General features: G+C 39.4%; 3 protein-coding genes across 4 annotated transcripts in view; 2 read left to right on the top strand and 1 right to left on the bottom strand.

Moving 5' to 3' along the window:
- Positions 1 to 222: 222 nt before the first annotated feature.
- On the top strand, positions 223 to 11,033 carry LOC113540523 (tripartite motif-containing protein 16). Its single transcript, XM_053233553.1, is given in 10 exon segments — positions 223 to 282; positions 395 to 529; positions 531 to 890; positions 967 to 1,062; positions 1,158 to 1,400; positions 8,430 to 8,525; positions 8,618 to 8,860; positions 9,449 to 9,608; positions 9,683 to 9,742; positions 9,837 to 11,033. Coding segments are annotated over 10 exon segments (2,052 nt in total). The 3' UTR covers positions 10,436 to 11,033.
- A 570-nt stretch (positions 11,034 to 11,603) lies between these two features.
- Positions 11,604 to 13,497, bottom strand: c4h22orf39 (chromosome 4 C22orf39 homolog). The gene is made up of 3 exons (XM_026936980.3): positions 13,388 to 13,497; positions 12,093 to 12,260; positions 11,604 to 12,007 (listed from the first exon to the last, which is right to left on the bottom strand). The coding sequence occupies exons 1-3, from the start codon at positions 13,412 to 13,414 to the stop codon at positions 11,885 to 11,887; spliced, it is 318 nt and encodes a 105-aa protein (XP_026792781.3). The 5' UTR covers positions 13,415 to 13,497; the 3' UTR covers positions 11,604 to 11,884.
- Positions 13,498 to 19,661: 6,164 nt separating this feature from the next.
- Positions 19,662 to 23,511, top strand: part of carmil3 (capping protein regulator and myosin 1 linker 3) — a 54,337-nt gene continuing 50,487 nt past the window's right edge. For both annotated transcript variants that reach the window (XM_034304133.2, XM_026937088.3), the window contains exons 1-2: positions 19,662 to 19,824; positions 21,809 to 21,903. In XM_034304133.2, the coding sequence (XP_034160024.1) occupies positions 19,767 to 19,824; positions 21,809 to 21,903 (153 nt within the window). In that variant the 5' untranslated portion in view covers positions 19,662 to 19,766. The remainder of the gene's footprint in view (positions 19,825 to 21,808; positions 21,904 to 23,511) is intronic.

Here is a 23,511-nt window from a genome sequence, read left to right as displayed (position 1 = left end):
GTAATTTTCCATCATTCATTTTATTCATTCATAATTCCCGGTAGAGCCTAAACCCGGAACAAAGGGGACACGAAGCAGGAATATACACTAGATGGGTATCGATAGAAGTCCATTGCAGGACTCACATACTGTACTGTAGACACCCCTTAGAGGCAGTTTAATGCAGCCAATCCACATATGGGTGTGTTTTTTGGAAACGGTGGAAACCTGTGTGTGGAGAACATGCGAAACTCCACTCAGACAGTAACCCGAGCTCAGGCTTCAACTGAGGACCCTGGAACTGTGAGGCGGCAATGCTACCTGCTGCCCCTATTGCGCAGTCATGTTGGGAAAAAGTCATGAAACAGTTGAGTCTATAGACCAGAACTGGCTGTTATTGTGGTTAAGTGAATAGCTCTCGTCTGAGTCAGAGCGTAAAATCCAGGCCTCAGTCCAAATCCACACCCAATACCAGGCAATTTGCGGAACCACATTTATTTCTGCTTCAGGAGAAACGAAAGTAGCCAGGCTGACACTTCCAAAAATCTCCTTTTTCTACCATCATGGATGAAAAAACAGCAAAGTCTGCGGATCTCAGCTACACTGCACCCTCAGAAGTGGAGTGTGATGTGTGCACCGGAAGGAAGCGTAAAGCAGAGCAGTCCTGTTTGCAGTGTTTGGCTTCGTTCTGTGAAAACCATATAGATGTGCATAACATTCTGCACGTGGGGAAGAGACACAAGCTGGTGGCGGCTACGGGAAGCCTCAAACAGAGCGTCTGTCCTGAGCATGACAAACTCATGGAGGTTTTCTGCCGCAGAGATCAGCAGTGCATCTGCCACCTGTGCATTACAAATAAACACAGAAATCACGATGTCGTCCTGATTGAAGATGAGGTGCCTGAGAAGAAGGTATGATTTTTTGTAGTCTACTAAATGGAATGGCTACAGCATTCATTACATTACACTTTTCTTCTCTGCTTTTCAGATTCAACTTGGGAAAATGCAAAGACAGACAACCAAGATGCTTCAGACCCGGGAGAAAGAGGAACAAGACTTAAAACAAGCTATTAATTCATTCAAGGTGGATTTATCTATACTCATAGACATTAGCTTGTGTTATGAAGCACTGATCTTTCTTGTGACTTGTGAGTGCATATGGTATTTTTATTTTTAAAGACTTCAGCAGTGCAGGCAGTGGAGGAGAATGAGAAGAGCTTTACAGAGCTGATCCACTCCATTGAGATGATGCAGTGTGCAGTGAAGGAGCTGCTCTTGGCTCAGCAGGAGGCTGCCGTGAAGCAGGTTAATACACTGTTAGAGAGACTGGAACAGGAGATCACTGATCTGAAGAGCAGAGATGCAGAACTCCAGCACCTGGAGCGGCTCTCTCAAGCAGACAATGACATCGATTTTCTACAGGTAAGTACATTCACAAAAGCACAGATTCTGGAAAGGTAGAATATCAAGCCAGTAAGGAACTGCATTAATGTGCAGCTAACCAAATAATCTTAAAGCTTTACGGATTTAAGATGATTAGGTCAATAGCAGTGCTTGTGGAAAATCTCCATCCTGTTAAACATAAGTGAGTCACTGAGTGAGTGAGTGAATGAGCGAGTGAGTTCGTTCCATGGAAGGATGGATGAATGGATGGATGGTGTTTTGTTGCATGGCTAGATGGATGGATAATGGGTGGACACTATTCATCTAATGTATGTATGGATGGACGGATGGATACTATTGTTATTCCACAGATGGATGAATGGATGGATGTTGTTCATTCCATGGATGGATGGATAGATACTGTTATTCCATAAATGGAGGGATGGTTGGATACTGTTTGTTGTGTGTATGGATGGATAATGGGAGGACACTGCAAATTCCATGGATGGATGGATGAATTGATCTGATGGATGGATGGATGGATGCTTTTATTACATGGATAGATGTTAGGTAGATGAGGTGCTAAGGGTCCTAATACCTCGACACTGAAGATCTGAGGACTAATTATCATTTTTTTGTCTATAGACTATATGCTACTATTTAATTAGATAATATTAACATATGTCGCACATTTTAAAAATTAATGTATAAAGCAATAAATACACATTAAATCATTTCTGTAAACGAACAAAACTAGCTTCTGATCACTACTATGAAAGCAAATGCTGGATGAAAGATCTTAGTCTCAGTCATTTGTATTTTATATAGATCAGTGTTTGGCCATGGTAGTATTCTGAAAGACAAAAAATTATTTTTACATTAACTGTTATTCCTATTTATTTCTAAATCTTATATAATTGATTGCTTTAACATGTCAGTGTTTTGATATTAATGTTAACAGTCTTGAGTTCTAATGCATGCTCTCTTGCTTTCTAGAGTTTTAAAGTTTAACGAAGCAAAAGTTAATGTAAGGCAGTTAATAATCTAAAGAAGAAGAAGAAGAGAAGAAGAGACAGCCAGACTGCCTTTCTTTCCTAGCATGAAATTGTAATTCAGAAAAAAAATGTTCTTTTTTTCAGAACGCTTCTTCTGTTCCCCACCTCACAAAGTTCATCCAGATCCCAGCTCTAATAGTCCATCCATCCTGTCCATTTCAGCTTAGCGCTGCTGCTGTCTCAAATCTTCTCAAACAAGTGCACTTAATCTGCCAGTGGCGATTCATGACAATCTCTGAAAGAGGTATGCTTTCTGATTTTGTTTGAGAATTTCACATTTTGTTTCTAAAATGCATATTTGATGCATGAAACTCCACTTCTACTTCTTTTTTTCTTTCACAGTAAAAAACACTGGTATCGTATCCGCACCACTACCACAGACATACCAGGAGCTCTTACAATGTGAGTTGCTTGTTGTGTTTTTTTGTGTGTGTTTGGTTTTTCTTTTTCTTCAGTATAAAGTAAATCCAGGAAGCGCTCACTCCTCTCTTGGCAAAACCAAAACGAAACCAGATTTAAAACGTAGAACAAGAACGTATAGACGATGTTTAAAAGGACTTGGCAGATATGTGACGCTTCTGGGGTTTTTGGTGAGTTATTATAAGAGTTTCAAACACAAACACAAACACAAAACAATCAGTTCCTAATAAAACGAGGTGTGTGTAGTACACATGCGTACATTGTGAAGACACTCCCATCTTTGTGATCGATACAGAGATCATTTATCCCATGTGCTTCAACCATAGTAACTACCAGGGTTGGACAAAGACAGTTACTGAAGAGAAATGATATCGCACTATCTGTGTCACCCAGATAAGGATGGGTTCCCTTTTGAGTCTGGTTCCTCTCAAAGTTTCTCCCTCGTGTCGTCTCAGGAGTTCTTCCTCACCACCGTCACCTCTGGCTCGCTCCTTAGGAATAAATTTAAATCTACGTATATCCGGATTTCACAAAGCCGCTTTGTTAAAAGTGCTGTATAAATAACATTGAATTGAATCGAATTATTCTAGCATATCATACCAGTTCACCAGCAACTGACTTTGTTTCTAATTCTTCCACAACAGATGCAATCAAACTTACTCTGGATACAAATACGGTGCATGACAACCTCCAGCTGAGTAATCTGGACATGGAACTGACCGCCGTCCCAATGTCGGAGTACTATCCTTCCCATCCTGACAGATTTGAAAGGCGGCTGCAGGCCTTGTGCAGAGAAGGTCTGCGCGGTTCTCCGCGTTACTGGGAGGTGGAGTGCGGTACAAAAGGATCATGGGTTAATATCGCAGTCTCGTACAAAGGGATTAAAAGGAAAGGGAAACAGGCCCCTCTCTTTGGCAGATGCAGAAGCTCCTGGGCCTTGCGCAACTATGGGGGCATATACGAGTTCTGGCATGACAACAAGTGCCAGAAATCCTACACTGACAGATCTTTAGATTGTTCTAGAATAGGAATATATCTGGATCATGGAGCGGGGATTTTAGCCTTTTACAATGTCTCAGGTAACTTCAGCCTCATCTACAAGGCCCAGACGCAGTTTACAGAGCCTGTGTATGCTGGTTTTGGACTGGTAGGGATAGGCTCTCGTATCCGACTCTGTGATTTATAAGATTTAAAAGATCACCCTCTTTCTCAAAGAGAATGTCCTTATACCAGCTGCAGTTCAGATTTAAATGTTACTCTACGCATATTATTATAATTTTACAGGTCCTTAATTGTATTGTCATGTAATGGAGAAGATAAATAATGTTCAACGCACCATTCTGTCATTTTATATGTATTACAGCAGTTTAGTATGAAGAACGTGTCGTGCCAGAGCGAAAAGCAAATCACGCTGGTGGAAAAAAAAGTGAAATACATTACACAAACTGTATTGCTTTTCATTTGTGACATGTGGACAACGTGCCACACTGAAAAGCAAAACCTTCACTGCATTGCGTTTGACCTCATTAATGAAAAACAAACAGCGAAGATGTGCTTTTTAAGAATGAAACGTTGAATGTGTCTCAGAAATGAATGTAATCCACGCAGTTCAGTGTGTGGTTTCGCTTAAGACAGAAAAGCAATAAACAAATCGCATGCACTTAGTGACATGCACAAAACAATCCACAATCTGGAATATGACGCTTTCAAGCCTTTCTCTCTTCCTCTACCTCCTGAGTATGGCTTAGAGCTGTGACTGGACAGTGACTGCATTTCAGTGTGGCGTGGCTACAACGCACTGATGAAAGTGACATGAAATGCAACACTTTATTGCTTTCACCTCAGACACAAATTCAGAGTTTAATTCTTTTCTGGTAGCAAATCATTTTAACCCACAGTTTAAATACAACCTTCAGAGTATGCCATAAGTCAATGAGTCATATAGGCTAGAAGTAACGATCATATAGACTATTTAGAAGGAAACGATCAGTTAAATGTACAGTTTAAAGTCCATTTCAATGTACGTTGTTCCATCTTAAGATGTTTTTAACATTAAGAATAAAGTTAATTTGAGAATAAAGTCATGTTATCAGTAACGTTCAGTAAATGTTTAATTTTACTCTTCTACTGCATAAATTCACAAAACAGCCCTTGATTTGTCTCATAAATGTTTATATGTGCTTACTGGATCTGGAAAAAGCATTCCTCAAAGATCTTTTCTAGTTTGTGAAGCTATACCATGCAGTTTTCATAACAGAAAATGGCTTAAATTCTAGATTATACTGGTCATAAACTCTTCTTCTTGCTGTCCATTCAATAATAACACTACAATGATATTTTGCTGTGATAGAAATAATTTAAAACACTTGCTGAACACTCTAACCAGATTCACACGCTAAACTTTATGCCCTTCAGGTGCATAATTTTAAAAAAAAATTCATATCAATTGAGATGGAATTTTATGACTGATGATTTAAGGAGCTTTGAAACCTGTCAATCATGCTTTGAAATATCTCGATCATGGTCTCATCACACCAAAAGGACACATCTTCACTGGGTCACATGAGCAATGGTTTCCTTCTAGCCGCCCTCCCATACAGTCCTCAGTTAAAGTGTACAGAGCTCACCTTCACTGCAGCACGCTCTCAGCCACTGGACTCTGTAACTCCTTCAGAGCGACTGTTGGCCTCACCGTGGCTTCCCTCACCAGTCTTGTTGGTTTTGAAGGATGGCCATGTGTAAGTAGTGCTTGGGTGGTGTGTTGCAGCTTCCACGCCCTCACTACTGATCCAGCTGTGCTTACTGGGATGTCCAACTTCTTAGATATAATTTAACACCCTTTTTCTAAGTTGTGAAATTAGTATTTATTACCTTATCTTTAACTTCTTTGAATGTTTCTTAGCCTTCACCTTTCACTCCTTTCCTTCAGACTGAAAGCCTCTTCAAAGACAGTTCAGAGGTGGTTTTTGCCCAGAAAATGGGAGCTGATTTAATATTCCACAGGTGAAGGCCAATTGTAAATCAGCCGTGTCCTCGTTAAGACAATATCTTTCATCTGGAGCTTCAGGAACCTGAGGGATTGATTAGTTATGCAAGCAGCATTTTTCTCCTTTTGATACTTGCTACTATTTCAATACTTGCTGACCAATAATTCAACTTAATTAACTGTGAAAATTCACTGTAAGAGAACATGACTTAGCAATAAAAAAAAGAACACTGACAGGAAGAATACAGTTTGTGTATTTATCTTTTGTTATTCAGACAAATCTGATCAGTTTCAGAGACAAAGTTGAATACTTTTGCAAACGACTGTAAAAAAATCACACAAGATAAATGTTCAGAGGCTTTAAGGCTCCCAGAATTTCTGGCAGATATACACTCACTGGCCAGTTTAATAGGAACACCTGTACTCCTGCACATTTCCCCCATTCTGATGGTTGATGTGAACTGAAGCTCTCGACTTGATTGACTACCTGCGTGATTTTATGCATCACGCTGCTGTCACATCGGATCATCGCACGAATGAGCAGGGGAGAAGGTGTTCCTAATAAAGTGGCTGGTGAATGAAGAGTATCTGTCTAAAACTGAATCTTTAGTCTCTAAAAGTAATAAGAATAAGAATGAATCATCCACACAGGATGAATACTAATTGGTGAATTCAGAAATGGCAGAATGAATGCTTAATATTTTTAAACTGTGATGCAAAACGCAGCGCAAAACATCAAATCCAGACAGCAAAGCAGACAAGAGGCATAAAAACTAAAGAAGTCTTATCAAAACAGAATTTGAAATAGGATTAAAAAATGGGATTTAAGAAAAAAGAAGCCATAAGGAAGCTATTTTTCCTGAAATGCAATATTTACGTGTGATTCATATAAAGATATTACTTGAACTAGACAAGACTATAATAAGAAATGAAATTTAAAGGAGCTGACAGTTATACAGAGGGAGGAAATATTTGAGTAATTGTACTACAGTTAAGTATTAGTTTGTCTTATTTATATTTTACTTGAGTGTTATAGAAATTAAACACTTCTTTCATAATTGCATTACTAAGAAAAAACTTTTTCTTACTATTTTTTAAATACTTAACTATGGAGATTGATATATAGACAGGCCTGAATACTGTCATCTATCATACACGGTGATGTCTGGGTTTCTGTACATCAGGATTATAAAATGCGGAGTAGAACACAACGTGAACACTTTAATGTGTTTCCTGGTTTGGAAGATTGTGTACTTGATTAGTGTAGTCAGTGATACAGCATGCTTATGGATAGTGCTAGATTATTTATCATGGTATGTCATATGCCAGTTTTCAGACAGACACTGAATCTTTTTTTAACAGAAAAGTCACATGAACCTCAAACATGAATAATCACATGATGTGTGTGTGTGTTTTTTTTTAGACATTTCATGTTTCACACATTTTTCATAGGTTTTTATTTTCACGTCATTTTCCTCACGTGAATTGTCTCACATGATTCATTTTTTTCATGTTATTGTTTAAAATGATTCTATTTTCACATGATTTTTTTCCCCCACGATTCATTTATTTTCACTTGAGTTTCAAATGTTCGTATGACTAAAAATCCTTTCTTAGACAAATTTCTTACTTTCAGCAATGTTGTATCCTCAGACCAAATAGCAGGCATTTATTTATATTCTTAATGTTGATGCTGTAGTAAAAAATAAAGCTATATAAATAAACCAAAAGCAGTGACGTGCTTTTCAGTGTGTAACGTTTTCTGTATGTCATTAATGAAAAGCAGTACAGATTGCTTATTGTATTTTCCTCCTTTTCTCCCCAGTATGATAACTTTTCAACCTGGAACAGAATCTTCTCCATAGAATGAAGCTGTAATCACCACAAAGCACATCATGGCCTAACCTTAACTTTACATAACTTTTTTTTAATCCAAGTTGGCGTGTGAGGTTAGTTTACGCAAGGATTAGTAAACGTGGAACCATGTGGGGAAACGACTTCATGTTGTGGTTAAGTGAATATCAGTCCTCTGAGTCAGAGGCTTCAACCCTCCATATCCACGCCCTCTTCTACAGACAGTATTTGGACTTCTCACTCATACTTCAGGAGAAACGAAACTAGCCAGTGTCAGCCTGGTTTTTGGTGCTACCAAATTTTTTTTTCGACCAGTACAGATGAAGAAACAGACATGTCTTCAGATCTCAGCTTTACTGCACCCTCAGATGTAGCATGTGATGCATGCCCAGGAAGGAAGCGTAAAGCAGAGCAGTCCTGTTTGCAGTGTTTGGCTTCATACTGCGAAAACCATTTGGACATGCACAACCTTCTGCATGTGGGGAAGAGACACAAGCTGGTGGCGGCTACGGGACAACTCAAACAGAGCGTCTGTCCTGAGCACGACAAACTCATGGAGGTTTTCTGCCGCACAGATCGGCAATGCATCTGCCACCTGTGCATTACAAATAAACACAAAGATCACAATGTCGTCCTGATTGACTATGAGGTGGAGGAAGTGAAAGTAGGAATTTTTTAAATCCTATCATAATGTGTAGGCATGATCTCAACTGGAAGGATATCTGGTTTTATTTTACTTGTCTGTTTTTTCAGCGTAAGCTTGGGAGCACACAGAGGGAGATTACTGACAGGATTCAAACCAGAGAGAGCGAAGTGCGAGAATTAAAACAAGCAATCGAGGCTTTCAAGGTTTTTACATTTATGCATTCATTCATTCATTATTCATTCATCTTGAATCATATTCTCAATCTTCCATATTTCTAAAAAAAAAAAAAAAAAAGACATCCACAAGGCAGGCAGTGGAGGAGAATGAGAAGAGCTTCACAGAGCTGATCCACTCCATTGAGACGAGACAGAGTGAAGTGAAGGAGCTGATCTTGGCTCAGGAGGAAGCTGCCGTGAAGAAGGCCGAGGAACTTTTGGAGCGATTGCCATCAGAGATCAGTGATCTGAAGAGCAGAGAGTTTGAACTACAGCGTCTGGAGCGGCTCTCTCGAGCAGATAATGGTGTCCATTTTCTACAGGTAGGCTGCAAAAATAAAACAAAATGTTTAAACAAAAAGTTGCTAATTGATGTTCAGGGCAATTATAGTTGCGTAAATGAAGCACAAAAAGGACGATTATACCACTATATGAGCTGTGTCTCGGGATAAACGTGATACGGTCTGGGAAAATCCATCGTGTCTGAAATCTGGTGAAAAACTTCACCAGGAAATGCAGTCCGTCTGCCTAAAGGTGTGTAACAGACCTTGTTAGCTAGGTGTGCTTTTCTGGATCAAGTTTTGATCACATGCCATAGTGACACGGTGAAATGTAAAATCTCTGAAGATGCTTGAAATCACACATGCTTAAAACACAAGTCTTTGATTCCTTGTAAATGCTGAATAAAAATAAGAAGGCAGTGGAAGTTACAAATATCTTTCATTTAAAAAAAAAACAGAAAGGTAATGAGAAGGAATGGGAATGAAGAAGTAACTGGTTAGAAAGATTAGAAAGGTTATTCTTTATTGCTTTTCTTTGTGATCTATAGTATAAAAAAGTCCAAATTTGACTAGGTGAAGGCTTCTCCCAGGCCACCAGGTGAATATTTGCTGATTGTGTGCTGTCCACAGGGGATTCTGTCCACTCCAGCATGTTCTTCATCCTCGTCTTCCCCTGTGCTCTTCGTCCATCCATACTCCTCATTTAAACTCGCCACTGAAGCTGTCTCGGACCTTATAAAGCAGATGAAACGTGTCTGCGATTTGCACTTCACCAACATCTCTGTACATGGTTAGTAACTTGCAGACAAGTTAAAAATATCTAAATTTCATCACACTCATCAGGACCGATCTTTCTCTGAGCAGTGCAGACGGCAGAAATTCTGACATCGCCAGTTTCGAAAGTGCGGGAAGCTTTATTGCAGAGTGAGTTTACCATTTCAACACTGCTTTATCCTATCTTCCATCTGTTTCTGGTTGTCCTAATGATTCACAATGTCTATGATACTTGATAACCTAGATGCTTCCAAGCTCACGCTGAACCTCAACACGGCACACGCGTCTTTCCGCTTGTCCAGAGAGAGCAGGGAGGTGACTGCCGTGCACGCGGCACAGGATTACACCGAGCATCCGGACAGATTTGACTGCAGAGCACAAATCCTTTGCAACGAGGGTCTTCAAGGCACGCCGCAGTACTGGGAGGTGGAGTACGGAGGCAGCAGCTGGGTGTGCATCGCTGTGTCCTACATCGGAATCGACAGGAAGGGAAAACGGGGTCCTCTCTTCGGCAGAAACCGCTGTTCCTGGGGCTTACGCTGTTATTCCGCTTCCTACGAATTCTGGCATAATAATAAGCACGTTTCAGTTAAATATAACAAACGTTGCTCCAGAATAGGCGTGTATCTGGATCATGGAATAGGTATTCTGGAGTTTTACAATGTCTCAGATGATATGAGGCTCATCTATAAGGCACAGATCAAGTTTACCGAGCCTGTGTATGCTGGGTTTGGACTGGCAGGGAAAGGGACTCACATCAAGCTCTGTGATTTGGAGGAGGAGGAAAAGACCATGAAGGAGAAAAACATGTTGTTTTCTTACTCGAGTAACAGACTAACATGAAGGAACTGGAATAGAGATTGTTAAAATGATATAAAACTTGTAATGATTTGATCCTTAAGTGCCTTATGGATGTACAGGGTTTTTTTGTGTGTGTGTAGTTCTACCAAACCAACAGCAGGGGGCAGAATAGATTGTGACTATGAATCTGATTCTCTCCCTCTCTCTCTCTCTCTCTTTCTCTCTGTATAGATAACAATAGATAGAAATTTGTTACAATGACATTTTATTGTACTGTACCACAACATTTTTGATTTCTTGAATCCGATTGGTGAGAAAGTGTTCTACGTTATCATTTCTATAAAACTCATTTACAGGTTCTTCTATGGCAGAAGTGTCACTCATTCATAAACAGATTATTTAAAAAAAACATTATTTAACAAAGAAAAACTTATAATCAGAAACCAAAAGGACAGAGGACTTTCAGAGCACTTTCTGTTTTCTCTATAATAGCGACAAGTTGTGTTTTTATTTTCTTTTCTCATTTGTCTTATTAACTTGAAAACAGAGTGAAAAAAACAAAGGCTGGTGTGTTAACTTTAATAGCTGCAATAATGTAAGTGATAAATTGTCTTGGCAGGTTTTCCACAACATTAAACATAACGATAAATGGATAAAGAGTATAATATGTTGTTCTTTTGTAAGTGAAGAGTTGTAACAATTCACCTCACCATGTCGATTATGTTTCTAACAGCATGAGGCTTAGTGTCAAAGTCGACAAGACGAAAATCAGTATGAGCGTGAGCTTTAGAGTCGTGCTTCAGAATCCAACGTGTACCGTAATTCTGACTTTTGTGTACGTGTGTGATGTGATGTGATGTGATGCGATACACAGCACACTTCTCATGAACAAGAGCTTGTGTCTTTGTCTTAATAACAATTCACTCAGGTTACTTCTGAACTAGAAAATTCAGTTTCATGACAAACTCTAAGTCAAATTTGTTGTTGCTGGAGTTGTTCCTCTTTTGGCTGCTCCTGTTAGGGGTCGCAACAGCGGATCATTGGTCCGCGTATATTTTGATTTTTGCAGATTTTTGAACTTTTATCCGGGCTTAGAACCGGCACTGAGAGCGCGCTGTTGCACGCTGCACAGTTCCCTGGCCAGCAGTGAGAGCGCTCGGGCCAAACCACTAATCCTCCAGAGAACTGAATTAAGTCAAATTTAATGACATCTATTTTCAATAAGGTCTTTATTTCAAGTCATGAACCAAAAGTCACACATCAACGAGGCTCAGTTACTTCTGAAACTACTTGAAGCATCTGTGAGATTGGATTTATACAGAATTAATGTGCACTGATTTTGAAAAAGTTCACTGAAACACCATGAAGAGGCCACAGAACAGGTCTTGGATGTTAGATGCTACGCAGAGAAACGGTGGCAGACTGAATAAGCTGAATAAATAAATAATAAAAAAAAGAGCTTAATGTTGTTTCTTGTGCCTTCAAGAATCTTTAATTTTTGTCCTCATTAAGAGGCAAATGCCAGTCAGATGGTGGTTTTTGTCTCATCTCCCAAAACGGAGGGAAGTTCTTCTGTTCAGACACTCGATTTCTCTCACTTTTCTGAAGACTCTCCTGAAACAAAGAAGAAAAAAAAACAGCACTGAAAGGCTTCAGCAGCGCTGCAGTGATCATGCGACGCTTTGTAACAGACACTGACCTTAGCGTGTGGACTGCGGCTCCGCTCCCACTCTCGACACGCCTCATAGTCGTCTTTCCACTGCAGGCAGGCGGGCGACGTCCCGTACGTGTAGTAGTGATGGAAACGGTTGCGTAAACTCTTACAGTGTCTGAATTCGGTCCAGTAGACGTCACACAGCCGTGGTGGCTGAGGGGGAAAAACAATAAACAATAAACAACAACAACAACAACAATGTGCAGAGATGAGCAGTAGTGAAGGAGTGACTGGAAGACAACTTCTTAAAATTAAAATTATGATCATCAGTAGAAACGATCGCTGTAGAGACGGCGATAAATGTTTTAATTGATTAAACACCACTGTTAGATGCTACATGCTCAGTTTATCTTCGCTGCAGTTTTCACGAAGCTAGCACAGAGCTGTGTACACCTTTAATTTTAAAAGTACTGGATACAGTCACGAATTCGGAAACGCACCCGCGATATAACACACAACACCTTTTACAGAAGGTTAGAGTTCATGGATGAACAGAGCCCACGAAACACCAAACACGAAACACGCTAAAACAGTTAAATCACGTTAAACACGCTCAACCAGATTAAAGTGGTCTGCTGTCTTTCATTTTAAAATGTTTAACAGTTAAGTGTGTAAAGATTCGAAGGTTAAAAGTCGAACATGTAATAGTTAAAGCGGTAAAAACATTCAAACATGTTCACAGGTTAAAGTGTTATGATACTTCAGTTGGTTGCTAGGTTGTTACAATATTCCAAGTGGTTGCTACACTAACCCAGTTGGTTGCTAGGCTGTTGCTAGGATATTCGAGTTGGTTGCCAGGGTGCTGCTAGGTGGTAATTATGATATCCCAGTTGGTTGCTAGTGAGTTGCTAGGTGATTGCTATAATATTACATGAGGTTGCACCAGTGGGTGTTGCTAGGTGGTTGCTATGCTAAACTACCTGGTTGCTAGGATGTTGCTGTGCTAACCCAGGTGCTTGCTAGTATGATGCTAGATTCCTGCTATAACGGAAGTCTGGCATTTTAGCCGACCTTGGAGCTCCATTTCCAAAGTCTCCATTAAGGTCTGCGTTAACGCGTAACTTCTGCGTAACTTCTGCGTTAACGCGTATATTTAGAGACGCAGAGACGCAGACGTGCTAGCGCGCAGTCCTAACTAGGTGCAAGGGAGCCTGAGCGATAGCTTAAAGCAGATAAGAAAGCAAGTTGAGCAACGTAAACATACACAAAATCATATAAAACACAAACTAACCAATAAATAAATAAATAAATAAATAAATAAATAAAGCAGGAAGACATACACGCCAGGGTGACTGCGTCTCTCCCATGTCGCGCTTCTTCTTCTGCTGCTGCTGCTGAATTCAGCTTTATTTTAGCGGCTCTGCACTGCCACCTAATGCCTACTTCCGCCACTACACCTAACAAATGCCACAAGACTCAACACTTCAACTATTATTATTATTTTTTAACTGAGTAAAGTCAAAGAACGACTGCAAAGAAGAATAAAATAACAGGGAAATAATAGAAGGAAAATAAATAAATAAATAAATACAGAGATAGCTAGAGGTCTTCAAAAAGAAGAAGTCTTGTGAAACATCAGAAGTCTCTTGGCTTTCTTCTGCTTTAAAGAAAGGACACGCAAAGCCAAATCCACCTTAAAAACAGAAAAATATGGAGGAACTAGATATTATATATACCTAGGTTTACATTTATGACTATAATACTTCCCGAAAATAATAATAATAATAATAATAATAATAATAATAATAATAATAATAATGATGATGATGATAATAATAACATTAATAAACAGATCCTTCCAGTTACATTCCAAGCATTTTATTTATTTTTATTATTTTTTTGAAAAGCAGCAGTGTAAGGCATTCCAAAATAATACTGAGTGGATACATGTGTATTAAATACACAAACAAACAAACAAACAAACATACATACAAACAAATAAATAAATGGCTAAGGTATTCTTATTATACTTATTATTTTTATTACTCTTCTTCCTCTTCTTCTTCTTCTTCCTCTTCTCCTTCTTATTATTATTCATCTTCTTCTTCTTCCTCTTCTCCTTCTTATTATTATTCATCTTCTTCTTCTTCCTCTTTTTCTTATTATTATTACACTTACTGCCATTTACAAAATCAATCCTGGTGATAACAGACATGAGAATCTCCCTCCACTGGCTTCTTGTAGCTGCCGCATCAAATTCAAGGCCTTGATGCTCACGTACGAGACCTTCTCTGGAACAGCCCCCGTTACCTCGACACTCTCCTCGAGGTTTATGTTCCCTCCTGTAACCTGCGATCAGTCGACGAGCGACGCCTGGTACTGTAGTGCTCCCTTTCCAGAGCCTTCAGTGGTGGAATGAACTTCCAACCTCAATTCGGACAGCAGAATCCATCAGTATCGTCAAAAAACAGCTAAAGATCCACCTCTTCCATGAACACTAAACTAACCCCTAACTTAAAAAATAAATCTGCACTTACACTGGATCTTACACCTCTACTCCATGCACTTTGCTCCTCTAGCACTCAATTAATAATCATGTACGGTAGCAATACTTACATTGTTCTCTGATTGATGTATCGCTTTGCTTGTCCTTTGGATAAAAGCGTCTGCTAACTGAATAAATGTAATGTCAGATGTTTCTGCATCTCCTTTAATGTTGCTGTAGGTCTCTTCACAGCCTCCATGATACGTTTTCATCTTGTCCTTTCATCAGAATTTGCAGAGAAGTCTTGTTCCTTGTGACGTCATTGTGGTTTCTCCACTTGTTGATGATGGCCTTCACAATGTTCCATGGTACATCTAATGCTTTAGAAATTCTTTTCTACTTCTCTCCTGATCGATATCTTTTGACAGCGAGATCCTGTACATGCTTTGTAAGCTCTTTGTGGACTATGGCTTCAGTAGTCGCATGAAACAAAGAAAATCCAACAGAAACAGCTGATCTTTATTTGGGGTTAAACATATATCGGCTGTCGAAATGTCCTGAGCCTAATAAAAGACTTAATAACAAGAAATTTAGTCATCGGAACAGAACTGAGTGAATGAACCAGTGATTATTTCTCCACTGAGAGTGTGAACAGGTTGTTAACATGAACTGAGATGAACAGTCGAGCGAACAATCGAGCAAACAATCGAGCGAACAATTGAGTGAACAGTCGAGCAACCAATCAGTTAAGCGAACAATCCAACGAACAGTCGAGCGAACAGTCAAGCGAACAGTCGAGCGAACAGTCGAGTGAAGAGATGAGAACGAAACCCGTGTTTAAATGCCGTGAGTGACTTTTACCTCAGCTGATGACACAGAGACTGATGATGATGCTGATAATCAAAGTGAGAATTCATTTCTCTTTATAAACTTGTAATTAACTTTAAAATTTGGAAGTAATGTTGTTTTTCATAAATAGATTAGATTTAAAGGTACTGTCGAGGTAAGCACAGCATCTTTCAGTGGAATTAGTTTTCTGTCTTTTCACTTTTGGGGGTAACCAGACTTTAAAATGCTCAACCTTAACTTTTTTTTAGGTAGGGAAACAAAAGGAGAAATATATTTCAAAAAACATAAAAAAAAAACCAAATACTCTCAGCAACACATGCGTTAAACACATTAAACACACACACAACATTATATATATATATATACAGACATTATACTGTACATATACTAACAATTTTCCTTACATGTGAGTGTGATTTTTTTAAATTCATTATAAACGTAGTATAAAAAAATAAGGAAACAGAATTTGCAAATACTTACTGATTAACAAAAACAAACAAACAATGTTCAATGATATAAATCTCATAACTGTGCAATCTTATGAGCACCTTACGAATGTGAGAGTATTTTTTTTTCAGTTCTATTATACCAACAGTAGAGGGCAGAATAGATTTTACATAGTTCAAGAGAGGAAAAAAAAACCCAGAAATAGATAGGAATTAGTTCCACTGACGTTATGAAACAATATAATGACATATTATTGTATTATATCACAACGCTGTTGAATTGTTGAATCTGATACGTTATTGCGTCTGTAAAACCTATTTACAGGTTCTTATATATTCGATGCTCCATATAATAATATTTTTTAATGTTATTTCGCAAAGAAAAAAAGGAAGGAGTCTCCAGTGTCAGTAAGTTTTCCACCATTAAGCTTCTCCATAACAGGGAAAAAAAGAAGCTGGTGATGAAACTACTGTTTATAGCTGCTATAACGTAAGTGATAACAGTAGCTAACTTGTCTTGGTGGACGTTCCACAGCATTAAATATAACTATAAATGGGTAAAAAATATGATGTGTCATTATTTCATAAATCAGTCATTGTAATTATTGGGAAATCGCTGTGAGGCTGTTTCACCCCACCCTGTTGTTGATTATTTTCCTATCACTGCATGATACAGAGTCACTTATTATAATTTATTATCCAAATTGTATTTCTAAATGCTTCTTTTCCACAACTGCTGCACATCCCAGTTCTCACCATCTTAGCCTTTGTTATAATCTATTCTCCTTTTCAACACCTTCCACTGGGAATAGCTCTTTGCAGGCATAACATGTCTGTGCAACACACACACACACACACACACACACACACACACAGGTCTCTGTCACAGCACAACTACACACTTTCACACTTTCACTGAGTGGCACCAGAGACCCTAGAGGGCAGATGTAAGGGATGGCACTTGAAACACAAACACCTTAAAGCTGCCTAGGGGTATAAAGAGGGCATAATAATAACAATAATAAGAATAATAATAAAAAGTATTACATAGTGCTTAAAAAGAGCAAATCCTACATGGAACGAATAAAAACAGAGAATTAACAAATTGAAGATTAAATGGCAGCAGTACCAATTATAAAAATGTAAAATACCTAACGAGTACATAAACTGTAATATATAAAATGACATTCCATGCAGTTAGTGTAAGCAGCCTAATGGACATGAGCAGTATGATTAGTATTAACTGACATAAATGATATGAGACAATGCTCTGGGGAAGATGCTGTAATTAAGTAAAGGTTGCTTAATTACAGACTAGCTTCAGAAAAAGAAACAAAGCAAGCAAAGAAAAAAAAAATGTTTTTGAGTGGCATTTTGAGCTTTCATGAGTGTGCTAGGGAATATGGTGTGAAATATTGCAATTTTATTACCAAACCTGAGTGGAATCTTAAACATTCAGCAAAGTTTAAAGGAAAAAAACAAGATCTATCCATCCTCTGTACCGCTTATCCTACACAGGGTCACGGGGAACCTCGGGGCGCAACCTGGACGGGGTGCCAACCCATCACAGGGCACAATCACACACACACTCAAATTCACACACTCTGGATAATTTAGAGATGACAATCAGCCTTCAGTGCATGTCTTTGAACTGGGGAAGGAAACCAGAGCACCCTGAGGAAATCTCCAAAGCACGGGGAGAACATACAAGCTCCTCATGGGGAGAGACAGGAACCGAACCCTCAACCCTGGAGGTTCCAGGCTACAGTGCGAACCATTAAGCCACCCCTCAAAAAAACAAGATATAAATACATAAAAAACTGTTAAAAAAAGGAAAGAAAGACAAGGATAATGAATGTATTTGCTAAGAATTGTTCATATATGGTCCGATATATAATCCAGTGAGCACACTTGATTGACATCCATCTGTAAAAACTCACACAAGCTCATCTGTACATTGGGAACACACAGGCCTACACTGTGGATATTTATTTTCCTTTAGTTTCAATATTGATATTGTGATATGGATCGATGAGGTCACATTAAAAGTACAACCCTGTTATCTGAGATGAGTGGAGACATTTTATGAATGTTCGAATGCATGTTTTCTTAAAGTTTATCTATTTTAAGATACAAGGGTAAAATCGTAGACCGAACCCAATTTTAGGACCACAAATGAAACCAAGACGATGAAATCAGAGAAACTCTGGTGAAGTAAAGTCACCAGACCCACAAACCCAACTTTAACCTATTTAAAGCAAACCCCAGATTTAGATTCCCTCGGACTTTAAGCCTGCTGACACATCGGGAAAAAAAGTGTCAGCACTTTGCATTTATCCAAAGATTTTTAAAGTTCATAACGGGTAATTTGGATGTGTGTCAAGCAGCTAATTGCAGATGTGCTAAACACTGTGTGTAATATGCTAACGTAGTAACAGATCTATTCTGAAGCTGAGGCTAAAGTGATATATAAAGATACCAATTCCTGAGATATGGGATATTTTAGGAATTGCCTCCTGGACATTTTTGGTACCTTTGTGTCCTCTATAGAGCTGAATCATGTCTACCTTCCACCCATGTGTAGCATTCCTACCAAACTAATCTATCTAGCAAATCTATCTAGCTATAGCTTGACTATAGGCTAGTCAAAGTGCAGAGGTTAGTCTATCAATTAAAAGTATTGCTCTAGCTGTATCTATTACCGTCATGACGTCTACAGTAGGCATGTTTCACTCTGCGAAATCACCTGACACAATTTTCGCTTGTAGGCTGCATGAATCCACAGTCTGGGCTAGACAGAAATCAGCCCCAGTCTTGCTTCTTCCTACCATTCTGTGTATTTTTCTTAGGCTTCTTTGTGGTGCTGTTGTGCTCGTGTCCAAAATAATCCACCTCAAGACATTTAACAGCCAGTAATCTGAGGCGGATGACAAAAACGAAACCTTATATTGATATATTTTTATCTTCGAAAGACAGGGAGATTAACTTGTTAGCTGCCCCAGCTACTTCAAACTCACTAAACAATACCAATAAAAAATTCAAGGGCCAATTTTCTGAGCTGAGCTGACCCTTATTGTAATATAGCGAGGGATGAACAGCTAAAAACACTAACATTTTTAATTTTGTTGAGGAAAATTTTATTTTTTGCTATATTCCTGCTTTCGAACGAAGCTTTCGGGAATTTTGCTAAATTGTAAATATGGCGATAACGTTGCTTTTATAGCTTCTTAGTTAGTCATGAAAACAAGCTGTATATAGACAAAGTAAAACTATTACACTGTAAGTGGAACACTTCCAGAATAAACAGAAGTAAAATAAACCAAACTACAGAGGAGTAAGGGCATTAGGACTCGCTTTACCGATTCGACTCTTTCGAATGAATCAGTTTGGGAATCGTCTCGCGCAGATTCGGATTCATTTGACTCAGCACTCAAATAAAAATAGTATTAAACTGTAGTTTTCTTAGTCGCTGGTGTGTTATCATTTAAGAGTACATTATTGTTTCTTTAATGTGTATCTTTTACCTCGAATCCTGGATATAGTTTACCTTAAAATGAATTAAATAGCTTTAAAGCTTCAAAGGAAAACTACATGCACCTTTCTAGATAAAAAAAAAAAATACAGATTAAAGTTACAAAATCTGAGAGATAAGGAAAGGTACTACCGATTTTAGTAATTTTTTCTCTCTGACACTGTAGCTTCCATGATATTTCTGGTGGTGAGTCAAATGAATCAAAACACGCACTGATTCGACTCGCAAATAGATCCGGATCTAAGGAGTCGACTCGGTAAAGTGAGTCGTAATGCCCGTACTCTTTTGGTCTCTGCATCCGCTTCCTCTGCCTTTGATATATGATATGATCACAGGCATCGCACGCTCTTAGTTAGACCAAGGACGAGGAGACGCACGCGGGACCTCCGGCGCAGCACGCGCGCAACATGGCCGCGAAAGACAGCGCACCGGCGAGCTTTCTGAGCGTGAGCCGGGAGATGACAGGTAATTATTTACCGCGTGCACGCGCCGGACGCACTGAAAAATTCATGATGCACTTCTTTTGATATGTCGCTATGGCTTCTCGGCAGTGATTTAGAGTCACGCTCGTGCTCGTTCTTCTGCAACTTGACTGACTTTTGGAGCTTTATGTACGCTCGAGAATTAGTTTATTATGGGGATTAAACTGTGCATTACACTGAAGTGTGCATTAGTGTGTGCATTACAGTGTGCATTACACTGTGCATTACACTGTGCATTACACTGAAGTGTGCATTACAGTGTGCATTAAACTGTGCATTAAACTGTGCATTGCACTTGTGCATTACACTGAAGTGTGCATTAGTGTGTGCATTACACTGTGCATTAAACTGAAGTGTGCATTACAGTGTGCATTACACTGTGCATTACACTGTGCATTACACTGAAGTGTGCATTACACTTGTGCATTACACTGTGCATTACACTTGTGCATTACACTGTGCATTACACTTGTGCATTACACTGAAGTGTGCATTACACTTGTGCATTACACTGTGCATTACACTGTGCATTGCACTTGTGCATTAAACTGTGCTTTAAATGTATGAAATTAAACCAAATGCATTACACAGTTGTAAGTCTGCTTGTCTAACATGACCAAATATCCCAAATCAGCAATGTTGGTCTATTATGAATGTGATGTGTGTGTGTGTGTGTGTGTAAATGTGTATGAGCGCATGTTTGTGTATGCCAGCCTTTCTCTGAGTGTATGTCTGTCGGGGGGAAAGTGTGTGTGTGTGTGTGTGTGTGTGTGTGTGTGTGTGTGTGTGTGTAGGGGGCGGGGGGGCGGGGGGGCGACGATGGCGCACTCCTTTGAAGTGTCTGGAATTGGAGTTGTGCAGGCAGGGAGTGTGTGTGTGTGTGTGTGTGTGTGAGTGTGTGAGTGTGTGTGCATCTAATGTCTGAGGAAGCAGGTCATCCTCTGATATCTTCAGGGTGTGCATTTCCCATACACAAGCACATCACATGCAAACCTATGAGTCACACAGACACACGGTTGAGTGAATGAACACATCTTTGGCACATGGAGTGTGTGGTGGCAGTGTGGAGACCTCTCAGTTTTAATCACTCAGACAGGCTTACTGTGATAATTAATCTCCACCAACAACACTGTCTTCACACTGTAGTGTGCTCTTAACGCTTTCTCTCGCTCTCTCTGTTTATATTCATCCGACATGGCGCCATTCATTCATCTTGAGTAAGCGCTTTATTAATGTTGGGGTCACGGTGGATCTGGACTCTATCCCGGGAACACTGGGCACGAGGCCGGAATACAGCCTGGATGGGACGGAAGTCCATTGCCTCACTGACTCTTCACACTAAAGGGCAATTTAGCGGAAATAAGCCACCTAGCATGTTTTTGGGAGGTGGGAGGAAACCTGAGAACCCAGAGGAAACCCACACAGAGACATGAAGATCCTTACAGACAGCGTCCAGAGCTCAAGGGAATTTAAAACTGTCCCTGAATCTCTCTCTCTCTCTCTCTCTCTCTCTCTCTCTCTCTCTCTCTGAACATATGCCGAGGTCCAGGCCTTGATGGCCTGGCTGTAATTAGTTATTCTATTTTAAAGTTGATTACGAATGAATTATCTGTTTGTCCTAGTTATCCCCCCATCCATTTTCTCCAGAACGCATCGCTGACCATGAAGACAAGCGAGTGGTATATTAAATGTGACATGAATTCAATGAACACTGTTTTTTTCTCCCTCCCTCAACTTTTTAAAGATATATTTGCAGCCTGATCTCAAGCGGTGTGAATCATCCTACTGCAGTTAGGTCTTTATATCGGAGGAGTAATAGAGCCTGCACGTGGTGTGTGAAGTGTGTGGGAGTGCGTCTCTGTGGATGGAAAGCAGTATGAAGCACAAAAGAATATTCTGAAAGAGAGAGATGGAGTGTTTTTAAGCATGTTTTCTGTCTATTAACATGAGGCTTCTCTCGTTCATAGACAGCATCAAGAGAGTGATTGACAAACCGTCCATCAAGTTTGCACAAGCCATCAAAGTGGAAAGCAAGAATGGGAAATCAGAAGACAGGGTTTTGGTAGGTTATTATATTAATTACACTCTTTACCCAATGCCTAAATAAGTATAATGATACTGTAGTACAGTAAATATAACGTATACTTCTATCATTATACTAATTTCTGCATTTTAATGTCATGCTAATTGCCTAAATCATGGTTTATGTAAGAAAGAAACCACTGGAATAAAAAACTAAACAACGCTGGGGTGGGAACATTAACTCTGCTTTGTGTCGGCCCACATGACACCACTCTTTACAACCGTGTTGAGCAGAAAAGCATCTCCGAACGTAAAACAGAACATTACTGACTTCTCAGCTTCTCAGTTTAAACTGAACTGTAATACATTCTCTTGTTTCTTACCCTCTTTTGTATTTGTTTTCATTTTTCCGACGATCTGTCCATCTTCCTTTCCTCATTTCCCCGCTCCCCTACACTTTTCCCTCTATTCTCTTCTCCTTCTTTTCTTCGGCTGTCTCGTCCCTCTCTCGTTCACTCTGTCTTGTTTTGTCTTCTTCTATACAATTTGCACTTCTTCTTCCCTGTTCTCTGTTTGCCATTACTTAACTTTCAGGTTTGCGCTCTCAGTAAATAGGTGTTTTTGCTGTTTAATGCGAAGTGAAATTTTGGCCTGGTGCATTTCTTTGGTGCGCACACACACACACACACACACACACACACACACACTGTTTGATGTGGGCGTTCCACCCTGTCTGCCAACCTTTCTCCTTGTCTCCAAGGGGAAATCTGTGTGTGAGACACATGTGTAGTGGAGACGTCAACACAGGGCTCCAGGTCACAATGAAAAATTTGGTCTGAAAGACTTGTCTCACACACACACACACACACACACACATGTCTTTGTCTTACTTCCTATGAGGACCTTCCACTGACGTAATTATTAATGTAGCTAATTATTGCTAGGCTACACCTAAATCTAACTCTAACCTTAACCTCTGTAACCAAAAGAAAAAAAATTGTAAAAAAAAAAAATGTTTCCAAATGTCCACATGTGGTCAAAACAATATATATCATAACAAGATATTCCTATCCTGGACACTTGGTGCCAACTCAGTGGAATGGTGCCAGAGAGGAAGTGCATGAGGACAGAGCCAACTGGAACACCTCTGAGAATAGTACGGGAAAGAAGGAAACCATGAAAACGAGACAGATATATTAAGAAGGAATAAATATTATGAAGGAATGGGGGAATTGGAGGTTATGATTGCTGCCTTGTCTCTTTCTCCCTTCTATTATTTATCTCATTCTGTCTCTTCCTCTTTTCTTCTGGTGTCTCATCCCACACTTTCACATCTTATAACAGCTCAATTAGAGGCTCCGATTGCTACAGCGAGTGGTGTGACAGTCCTCTTGTGCTAGCATTTCCTGCTTTGTTGCACAGAGATTCACCCCAAAATTGCTGCGAAGAGCATTTCTGCCAAGACCAAGTCGTCCCATAAGTCTGTTCTTACCCTAATTAAAGAAATTGTTATATAAAAAAGCAAGAAGAATAGAATAGAATTACCACCTTACCCAAAACTTTTGCAATGGAGCTACAAGCTAATGTAGTTATCATGTTATAGAAGTTTATCTTACCAAAAATCTATAAATATACCAGTGCAATGCAA

Source organism: Pangasianodon hypophthalmus, chromosome 4 (genome assembly GCF_027358585.1).
Source record: "Pangasianodon hypophthalmus isolate fPanHyp1 chromosome 4, fPanHyp1.pri, whole genome shotgun sequence".
In the NCBI taxonomy this organism is placed as follows: Eukaryota; Metazoa; Chordata; class Actinopteri; order Siluriformes; family Pangasiidae; genus Pangasianodon; species Pangasianodon hypophthalmus.
Note: the sequence above shows the minus strand (reverse complement) of the source record. Positions and strands in the feature narration are given on the sequence as shown.